Source organism: Amblyomma maculatum, chromosome 10 (genome assembly GCF_055883805.1).
Source record: "Amblyomma maculatum isolate TAMU_Amacu chromosome 10, ASM5588380v1, whole genome shotgun sequence".
Taxonomy (NCBI): domain Eukaryota; kingdom Metazoa; phylum Arthropoda; class Arachnida; order Ixodida; family Ixodidae; genus Amblyomma; species Amblyomma maculatum.
In genome coordinates this window covers 169,647,338-169,658,253 of record NC_139353.1, presented here as the reverse complement: position 1 = coordinate 169,658,253, position 10,916 = coordinate 169,647,338, and the positions used below count along the sequence as shown (strand labels likewise).

Here is a 10,916-nt window from a genome sequence, read left to right as displayed (position 1 = left end):
CTAACCTTGCTAACTTAGAATCCTGCCATAAAACCACCAGGCTCTGTCTTTTCCACAAATTTTATCACTCACCCCTGCGCATCGCCACTCTGCCCGGATCAACCATCAACAAGCCATCCAACCCCCTCATGCATCTACGTCATCTCATCTCAAGTCATTTTTTGTTTTAACAGCAAAAGATTGGAACTGTTTGCCTGCCGAAGCTGTGACTCATCTCGACAATGCGCGCTTCAAATCATTCATTGAAAATATAACTTGATGTAAGCCCACCCCTCATGTAATGTCTCTCGTGGGCCTTTGAGGTACTAATAAATAAATAAATAAATCGTAAATTTAGAGGCGCTCAGTCACATGACCTTCACAACCTTCCGTTGTGGCGATTGTGAGGAGGTCATGCGACTGAGCGCCTCTATATATTTGAGCCCCAATCTTGCAAACAAATCCAAAAATTTCTCAAAGCCTGATTGAACCATAGCGCGGCAGCCCGGCAACACGTGATACACGGCAACACGGCTTAGAGTCAATGACGGTGGCAGTTTTGAGTGTGACAGTACATTTTTTGGGGACAGAAAAAAACTTGTTTTTAATTTCTTTTTGAATATTGCTGGAGGACTCACAAAATCTAAATGGCTATTTCTACCGGCCTGAAATGCCATAAAAGTGGTTGACACCATGCTCGATATTCGTCCATAAACGCAGCCCATTGGTACCTTGCGGGCTCACATCATAGATTTCCATCTCTTCTTGTGGAAGGGTTCAAAACCAGCAGAGACAAAAAACACTATTTTTTGATCGCTGTCTTGTCTCTCTTTAAACATAACTACATTGCCAACTTTGTTTCGCTTCACAAGGTTTCATTAACCCTGGCACATACCTCACCCTTGTACCAATTATGGCCTACAGGCACTACATGCACGGCAGAGTCTGTTTTTGTTTATACATCTTTCAGCTTTGGATGTACTATTTTTGTTATCCTGCTTGCCAACTTTGAGGGCCACATGTCTGCACGTGAAACCACACATCACTTTTATATTCCCCCCTTGCATGCTGATAGCTATCACTGCTTTCAGTCAGATTTTCCCATGCTTTACGACATCCGCACGGTATGTTGTTCTTTGACGATTCTTATTAATGCAAGAAGAAGCTGTGGATTTGGCTGTTGTCCTGCAGGCCGCCATGTTTGTGCTGTGCCATTATTAGCTTAAGCAAATGTAATTGCAACTCTTCTTCTTTTCCTTGGAGTTATTGAGCTTTATTCCTTTGGTGACACTGCTAGTGTTATTTCTTTTTGTTGTGCAGTTATTAGCATAGGCAAATGTAAAGCTTGGAACTCTTCTTTTCCTTGGAGTTATTAAGCTTTAAACTTTATTTCTTTCCGCAATAAGTTTGCTGCTGATAAAAGGGGTAGCCATTGCAACGCTGCTGCTAATGAGCCAATATTCATCACAGTCTCAAGGTGTCATCATTTTGACGTCACACTGGAAAGCAAAAGTTCAGACATTTCAGATAACAGGATTTTGAAGTGTGCACTCTAAGAATTCAATTGGCCAACCTTAACATCATCCTCTGTGCCCCATAAGAGCGATTGAAAAGGGGGAGATGTCGTGCAGTGCTGTGGAGGAGAAGATGGAGACAGATGATGATGATGCCACTCCTGCTCTGCCCCCTGTGGTCCCCGTGGTGCGGCTGCTAGGGCCCTGTGAGCTGGCAGCACAACAGGCCTGCAACCAAGGTGAGCCCTTAAATTTGTTTCCTTTTTATGGTGCACTCTTATTTATTTTTTCCTCATAAGAATGTTATCAGTGTTTTGAACCTATTTCACATGCCAGTAGGTGTACACAATGTGGTCGTTGTATAATGTGCCATATAAAAGGGTGTCCAGATGTAATCTGCCACTGCTATCAAGGAGAATGGCCTTCTGACCAGGACAAATTTTGTTCATTTTTGTCCCAAATAAAGAAGGGCCACGCTTATTTTGACCAACTTTTAAAGATTGAACCCATTTTGGCATATTGAAAGTAGCGCAAAAAACGAGGACCAAGGAGAGGACACAACACAAACACTCCTTGAAAACCACGGTATAAATACCCATCTCATAAAACTAAAGATAAGAAAAACGTGATAGCATAAAGAAAAGTGCAGGGCACGATGCAGCGGATACGTTTGTCATATGCAAACCTGACTGCGCTGTCCGGATAGCCAGATGCTTTTATTCTATTTATTTGTTCATGAAAGCCATGTCATGCATGCAAGACTTTACCAGAACTGAATGTAGACATTTGAGTTGCGGTCCTGGTGAATCAAAACACAGAGGCACACACGTTGCAGCAAATAGCTAACCATGAAAGTGTGACTTTATAACTGTCGTACGGGGGTAGATCGTTTGTGCTTTTTGCTGTATACAGACCACCTGATTCACCACCTCAATATTTATGTGATCTGGCCGATCACATGTCTAAATTTCGCCGTGATAAAATATACCTTGTCGGTGATTTTAATCTCCCAAATATTGACTGGAATAGTCCGTTCCCTAGTACAAACAATGACATAAGTGCTTCATACATGTGTGATATTATGCTGATTCATAATTTGCAACAGGGAGTTAAGCACCCAACGCGCATACACGGTGAAGCTGCATCTATTCTTGACCTCGTCTTTCTCAGCCAAGAAACAGAACGTTTTACTGTTTCAGTTGAAACTGGATTATCTGATCACTGCATGGTGGTTTTTACTTGACCCATTCAACAAAATGTCGATAGTGAACCAGCAAAAATTATTTCCGTGAAAAACTTCTCCAGAACTAGTGATGAAAGTGTGTTAGATTACTTCAGCTTACGCCTTGACATGTTTCGAGGAACTAATGTTGATGAACTCTGGAATAAATTTAAAGAAATCTGTACGTACTGCATTGATAACTACATTCCTAATAGAACAAAGAAAACGTGTAAAAAAAACTCCTTGGATCACGCGAGAAATAATACATTTGAAAAGAAAAATCAAACGACTGAAGCGAGGGGGTGCCTGTCGAAACATAGTTAAAATACATCAGGCTAACTTCACAAGCGTTTTGCGGCAGGCTAAACAAAATTACTTTCAGTATAGCCTTCCAAATTTCCTTCGTGACTCACCACATAAGTTCTGGAAATTTTTATCGAAAAAGAAAAAAACAATTACGCGCATTTCATGTCAAGATGTGCAGCTTGCTGATAAATCGCAAACCTCTGAGGCATTCAATAAGTATTTTCAGAGTGTGTATTCCCATCATGGTTTATTTGTTCATCCCAATACCATGCCTCCCAACTCGACCCCCGACATTGTTTCTTCATCTGGTGTATTCTCCATGCTACTCAACCTCAAAACTAAAGCGTCCGCTGGACCTGATGGAATACCAAATATTTTTTTGCGCCGTTATGCAGAAGCCATCACAGAGTACCTGGTTGTTATTTTCCGCAAATCATTTGAAACAGGAAACATTCCTTCCGACTGGAGGAAAGCGCGGATTGTGCCCGTGCTGAAAAAGGGTGATCCTGCCTTGATTGCTAATTATCGTCCCATATCAATAACTTCCACATGTTGCAAACTTGCTGAGCATATCATAGCTAACTACATAACTACATTTCTAAACGATAACAAGGAGCTTACCCCCCATCAGCACGGGTTTCGAAAAGGCTTTTCCACTGTCACTCAGCTAACTTCTGTCATTCATACTTTTACAAGTGTACTAAATAGCGCTGGTCAAATGGATGTTATTTTTTTAGACTTGAGCAAAGCCTTTGATGTTATTTCTCATGCCAAACTAATTTACAAACTTGAACTTATTGGTCTTCCTAATTTCATAATTCGTTGGATTTCCTCATACCTTTCTCACCGCACACAATTTGTTTGTATTGATGATTGCTATTCAAGCCACCTGCCTTCAGGCGTCCCACAGGGAAGCGTCCTCGGACCTCTCTTTTTGATATATATCAATGACATTACTAACGTTATAACTACCCCTGTTCAAATTAGATTATTTGCAGATGACTGCGTTTTATTTCACCAAATTACTTGCCAAGATGATCAAGTTTTACTAAACTCCAATCTTCTGAACATACATACATGGTGTAATAAATGGGACATGAAGCTAAATTTAGAGAAAACTGTATACATGAAGATAACTAACAAAAAGGCTTCCTTCTCATTTCCTTACAATATTATACATATCTGTGGAAAATGGCAGTAGTGTGTGCATGAAATTAGAAGAAATCACTCGAAAAAAAGCTTGCGAAATAATGTGCTTAATTGCTACTCTCAGTAAATATCTCACTCCCAACCAGCGTGCATCAGTTAGCTCCTTGATGCAGAATGAGGTCGTGAAGAAGACATCAGCGGCAGTACTCGTAGGGAGCGCGCACATTATCACGTACCGGGTATCATAATCTATGGCTACTGAAACCCATCTATTGCCATAAGTGCACTCGGGAAAAGGGCGGGAAGGTCCGAGTCGACACGGTAGGATGACTTTTGAGGGATGTCAATGGGCTGAAGAAAGCCAGTGGGAGCAGATGCAGGCCGCTTACGACGCTGACGCTTATGGCACACACCAACGTACTAGCGCACTGAGCGATAGAGGCCAGGCCAGAAGCAGCGACGACGAATGTGGTTGTATTTGCGAGTAACGCCTAGATATGGCCAGCAGTTGGGAGTTCGTAAAGAACGACTGTTCGTGAATGCTTGGGGACGACTGGGAGAAGGTCAGGACCAGTGGGCTGAAGATTTCAGCAGTATAAAATACAATCAACGAGAGCAAAGCGGTTCAGTGAAGGGTCGGTTTGGGCAGACGTTAGGCGATTAATGATGGAGAGAAGTTACGCATCCCGACGCCGTTATTCACCAATGCAACCGGTCGGACTTATAGATCACAGTGTAGTCAAATTCTTGGAGTCGTAGCGCCCAATGTTCGAGGCGACCATTAGGATCCTTCAGAGAAAGTGACAACTGTGAATGGCCTGCCATATGGACAAGCGTCATGTTTGTAAACAAAGCTGACGCTGCGATCGGCAGTGACGTGGGGTGTAGGCAAAAACTCAACGTGTCTACACTGCCCCAAGCGACACTGCCTTTGAAACCAGTCCGCGCATGTGAATATTCTGAAGCATAAGCTGCGATTGTGAGTAGAAGTAGTTTTGTTTATGTCTGGAGAGTAGTTAAGCACTTTACCAGCCGATTACTTCTGCAGTTACCTGGCGAAGAGCGCTGCATTGGCTTCCTCCTCCGTGTGCCCTTAGCAGCGCGTGGCTATGGTGGGTGACTGTACTGACTGCTTAAGTTAAATGAAAACTAGAAAGCACAAAGTACATAAAAAACTAATAGCCAACATTGTTCAACTCCAGGGCCTATTGTTAGCGCATGCAAGCAGGACGACGAATGAATGACTCGAAGTGTGTTTTTCATATGACGACTCTTCCAATGGGCTTTAATTCTGCGGCTCCAATTGCCTTCACTCTAAAGAACAATATTGTCACGTGGTGGTGATAAGGCCGTAGACACCAAAAGAAGACAGTTCAGTTCAGTTCAGTCGTTCAGTCGTGTCCGACTCTTCGTGACCCTATGGACCATGCCACGCCACGCTTTCCGGTCTCTCACTATCTTCCTAACATCACATAACTTCATCTGCAGTGCCTCGAGGATGCCATCTAACCATCGCGTTCGCTGCCTACCCCTTCTCCGGCGACCCTCAACCTTTCCCAACATCAAATCTTTCTCCAGCGACTCCTCTCTTCTCATCAGATGACCAAAGTAGCTGAGCTTTAACTTTAGAATTTGACCCTCCAATGAGCAGTCAGGGGTTATGGTCGACAATATCAACTGATTTGATCTTCTGGCAGTCCAAGGAACTCTCAAGAGTCTTCGCCAGCACCACAATTCAAACGCGTCAATTCTCCGGCGGTCAGCCTTTTTCACAGTCCAACTCTCGCATCCATACATCACAACTGGAGAGACAATACCATGAGTTATACAGATCTTGGTTGGCAGACTAATGTCTCTGCTCTTTAGTAGGTGGTCAAGGCTAGCCATGGCTCTCTTTCCCTGAAGCAGGCGTCTCCTAATTTCATGGCTGCAGTCTTCTTCCGGTGTAATTTTGGAGCCCAAGAAGTGAAAATCTGTCACAGCTTCCACTTCTTGTCCCTTGATGCTCCAGGACTTGATAGGGCAAGGCGCCATGATCTTTGTCTTTTTAAAGTTCAATTTAAGCCCAAACTTCTCACTCTCTTCTTGTACGCGCATCAGAAGTCTCTTGAGTTCCACTTCACTTTCTGCCATTAAAGTGGTATCATCCGCATATCTAAGGTTGTTGATACGTTTTCCAGCAATCTTCACTCCAGCTGAAGACTCGTCCAGACCGGCCTTCTTCATGATGCACTCTGCATATAGGTTAAATAGGCAGGGCGACAGTATGCAGCCTTGCCTGACTCCTTTCTCAATCGGAAACCAACCAGTAAGACCATGCCCAGTTCTAACTGTGGCCTCTTGCCCTTCATACAGGTTCCTAAGGGACAGATGAGGTGAATTGGAATTCCCATCTCTTGGAGAGCATGCCACAATCTGCTGTGATCTACGCAGTCAAACGCTTTCGCATAATCAATAAAGCAGAAGTAGATGGGTTCTCTCTTGCTTTTTCCATGATCCAGCGAAGGTTGGCAACTTGGTCTCTAGTTCCTCTGCCCTTGCGAAACCCAGCTTGCACGTTCGGAAGCTCCCGATCCACATACTGCTGCAGCCTACCTTGGAGGATTTTCAACATCACCTTGCTAGCATGCGAAATAAGTGCGATCGTGCGGTAGTTGGAACAATCTTTGGCACTGCCTTTCTTTGGAATAGGGATGTAAACTGACCTCCTCCAATCCTGTGGCCACTGCAGGGTTGTTCAAATCTTCTGACATAATCAGAATAACGGCCTGGCGGGCGAGTTGGTGCATGATGGAATTGAACGGCGGCGCAACACGGAAACGGACACAGACAAGAAGGGGACACCACATGCGCACACTACCAACTATTTATTAAACGGAAAAGTGGCATATTTATACGTCCATCTCAAGCATCACACTCATCGCCACAGTCCGCTCCAAACCAAACACGTAAACGCCGAGCAGCACCAACAGGAAATCAGACAAGATATTTCTAACCTCAGTAGATAAACTATCAAAACCGGGGAAAAAAAAAAAAAAAAAGAAAACATTTTTTTTTTTCTCTTTGAAAACGGAAGGCAGGCCAAATCTCATAGCAAATGCAGTGTGGACCGAAAACAGCAGAGTAAGACATGAGAAGCGACCAGCCCGAACCCTAACAAATAAAAAATAAAACGATAAAACAATCATAGCAAAAGCAGAGTCAAAACAGTTAAGCAAAAGCAGTCAGAACCCTAAGCCAACAACAAAAGACGATCGTAGCAAAAGCAGAGTCAAAACAAATGAAGCAAAAGCAGTAAAAAAAAAAAAAAAAAAAAAGATGATCATAGCAAAGGCCGAGTCAAACAAAGGAAGCAAAAGCAGTCAAAAACCTAAACCAACACCAACATTTGTAGCTCAAGGAGAGTCAGAGAAATGAAGCAAAAGCAGTCAAACACAATCGTATACCAAAGGCATAGTCAAAAAAGGGGAGCAAAAACAGTCAGGAACCTAAAAGCAACTAAAAACGATCGTAGCAAAAGCAGAGTCAAAACAAAAGAAACAGCACCGGTCAAACCTAAAACAACAGCAACAAAAAGCACTGGTAGCAAATGCAGAATCAAACGAGTGACGAAATTAACCACCCGCCTAATTAAACATCACAAGGCCGTTAACAATTCCGGGCTTAAAGTCGCACAGTGCATGCCGTCACAAAAAGTTATCAAGGAATGAAACTTCATTTCTACAGAGGGATACAGACGAGTCGCTAACACAAATGCTACCCTTCTTTTTGATCATGAAGGCTTCAAGAATTTCCCGTGCCACCTGATCGCGACTCCTGCCCAGAATCCTTATACCGTTAAGCATTGGCTCACAGTTGCAATCTTTGCAATGGGTAGACAAATTTAACCCGCCTCCGTTTTCTAACGATTTCTCATGCTCCCGTGCTCTGTCGTTAATACAGCGACCCGTCTGGCCTATATAGACCCCTCCACACGTCAGTGGGATTTCGTAGACCACTCCGACGGCACAGGAACAGTAATGCTTGCCGTGCCTCTTTTCGCACAGGGGTTTCTTCTTCTGCCCGATTTTCGAGCACAATCCGCTCAGCTTTTTGGGCGCGGAGAGAACGACAGGTACGTCGTACCGGCTGGCGACTTTCTTCAAGTTATGTGCCACTCGGTGAATATAGGGGACCACTTGTGGTCGCCTTGATCCCATCTTAGCATGGGATTTCTTCTTCTTCCCTTTAATTTTTTGTAGGAGGGTCTCCGCTACGCTGCAAACAACAGAACACGGGAAACCAGCCATTCGAAGTCTTTCGATCTGATTGTTGAACATAGCCTCAGCCATGTGGGCACAAGACTTAAGTAATGAGGACTCTAGGCAAAGCGAAGCGATCGCCCTTTTTTCCGTCTTAGAGTGTGCTGATTCGTACGGAAGCAGTTCCTTTTTGGCACGGGGGGAATACATCCAACACACCCGCCCTTCAAGAACTTTGACATTGATATCTAAAAATTGCAAGCTGTCCTTAACTGGTAGTTCATGAGTAAATGCCAGTCCTTTTCCTTGTTGTCTGAAAACAGATAAGATACTTTCCACTTTGCTGGGGAGCGTCAATGCAGTGTTAGCTCTTTTAAGAATTACCAGGTAGTCATCAACGTATCTAAAAATTCGCAGGACTAGGTCATTGTCAAGGAAAGAAGCTAAAGCACGGTCAATAGATGATAAAAATATATTACACAGGGCAGGGGCAACACAGGAACCTATGCAAATGCCTTTTTTCTGCAAGTACATTTCTGTGTCAAAGGAAACAAACGTAGACCTGAGGTAAAATTCAAGGAGTGATAAAAAATTGTCCACACTTAGTCCAGCTGAGTTTTGAAATGTTATAACGCCATTAGATTCAATACACTCCCGTACGGATTTGAAAAGGTCGCTATGCGGAACTGAATAGAATAAACCTTCGACGTCTACAGAAAATAAGTATCCAATGGAAGACTCTCTTTTAAAAAAGCTGTTACGTCTGCTGAATTCCTGGTACTCAGCTGGACTAAGTGTGGACAATTTTTTATCACTCCTTGAATTTTACCTCAGGTCTGCGTTACTTAAAAAGCTGAGCGGATTGTGCTCGAAAATCGGGCAGAAGAAGAAACCCCTGTGCGAAAAGAGGCACGGCAAGCATTACTGTTCCTGTGCCGTCGGAGTGGTCTACGAAATCCCACTGACGTGTGGAGGGGTCTATATAGGCCAGACGGGTCGCTGTATTAACGACAGAGCACGGGAGCATGAGAAATCGTTAGAAAACGGAGGCGGGTTAAATTTGTCTACCCATTGCAAAGATTGCAACTGTGAGCCAATGCTTAACGGTATAAGGATTCTGGGCAGGAGTCGCGATCAGGTGGCACGGGAAATTCTTGAAGCCTTCATGATCAAAAAGAAGGGTAGCATTTGTGTTAGCGACTCGTCTGTATCCCTCCGTAGAAATGAAGTTTCATTCCTTGATAATTTTTTGTGACGGCATGCACTGTGCGACTTTAAGCCCGGAATTTTTAACGGCCTTGTGATGTTCAGTTAGGCGGGTTGTTAATTTCGTCGCTCGTTTGATTCTGCATTTGCTACCAGTGCTTTTTGTTGCTGTTGTTTTAGGTTTGACCGGTGCTGTTTCTTTTGTTTTGACTCTGCTTTTGCTACGATCGTTTTTAGTTGCTTTTAGGTTCCTGACTGTTTTTGCTCCCCTTTTTTGACTATGCCTTTGGTATACGATTGTGTTTGACTGCTTTTGCTTCATTTCTCTGACTCTCCTTGAGCTACAAATGTTGGTGTTGGTTTAGGTTTTTGACTGCTTTTGCTTCCTTTGTTTGACTCGGCCTTTGCTATGATCATCTTTTTTTTTTTTTTTTTTTACTGCTTTTGCTTCATTTGTTTTGACTCTGCTTTTGCTACGATCGTCTTTTGTTGTTGGCTTAGGGTTCTGACTGCTTTTGCTTAACTGTTTTGACTCTGCTTTTGCTATGATTGTTTTATCGTTTTATTTTTTTTGTTAGGGTTCGGGCTGGTCGCTTCTCATGTCTTACTCTGCTGTTTTCGGTCCACACTGCATTTGCTATGAGATTTGGCCTGCCTTCCGTTTTTAAAACAAGAGAAAAAAAAATGTTTTTTTTTTTTTTTTTTTTTTCCGGTTTTGATAGTTTATCTGCTGAGGTTAGAAATGTCTGATTTCCTGTTGGTGCTGCTCGGCGTTCACGTGTTTGGTTTGGAGCGGACTGTGGCGATGAGTGTGATGCTTGAGATGGACGTATAAATATGCCACCTTTCCGTTTAATAAATAGTTGGTAGTGTGCGCATGTGGTGTCCCCTTCTTGTCTGTGTCCGTTTCCGTGTTGCGCCGCCGTTCAATTCCTTCTGACATAATGTATGCAGAATGTTAACAGCGTCATGGTTGATGTTTTGAAGCAACTCAGCTGGAATGCCATCAATTCCGCTAGCTTTGTTCTTAGCAAGGCTGGCTAAGGCCCATTCAACTTCACTCTTCAGGATGCCCGGCTCGAGATCAGTAATCACAACTGTCTTATGTTGGGTTTGCACATTCGGGTCCTTCTTGTACAGTTCTTCTGTGTATTCCTGCCACCTCTTCTTTATCTCTGAGGCTTCAGTGAGGTCCTTGCCTCGTTTGTCCTTTATCACGCCCAGCTTAGCACAGAAGCTTCCTTTGATATCTTTGATTGTCTTATACAAAGCTCTTGTGTTCCTTAATTGGCTGTTGTC

General features: G+C 43.4%; 1 protein-coding gene across 1 annotated transcript in view; it reads left to right on the top strand.

The window, feature by feature from the left end:
- The first annotated feature begins 351 nt into the window (after positions 1 to 351).
- Positions 352 to 10,916, top strand: part of LOC146177904 (ubiquitin conjugation factor E4 B-like) — a 123,560-nt gene continuing 112,995 nt past the window's right edge. The window contains exons 1-2 of the mRNA XM_084581656.1: positions 352 to 382; positions 1,705 to 1,732. Coding sequence (XP_084437782.1) covers positions 352 to 382; positions 1,705 to 1,732 — 59 coding nt within the window. The remainder of the gene's footprint in view (positions 383 to 1,704; positions 1,733 to 10,916) is intronic.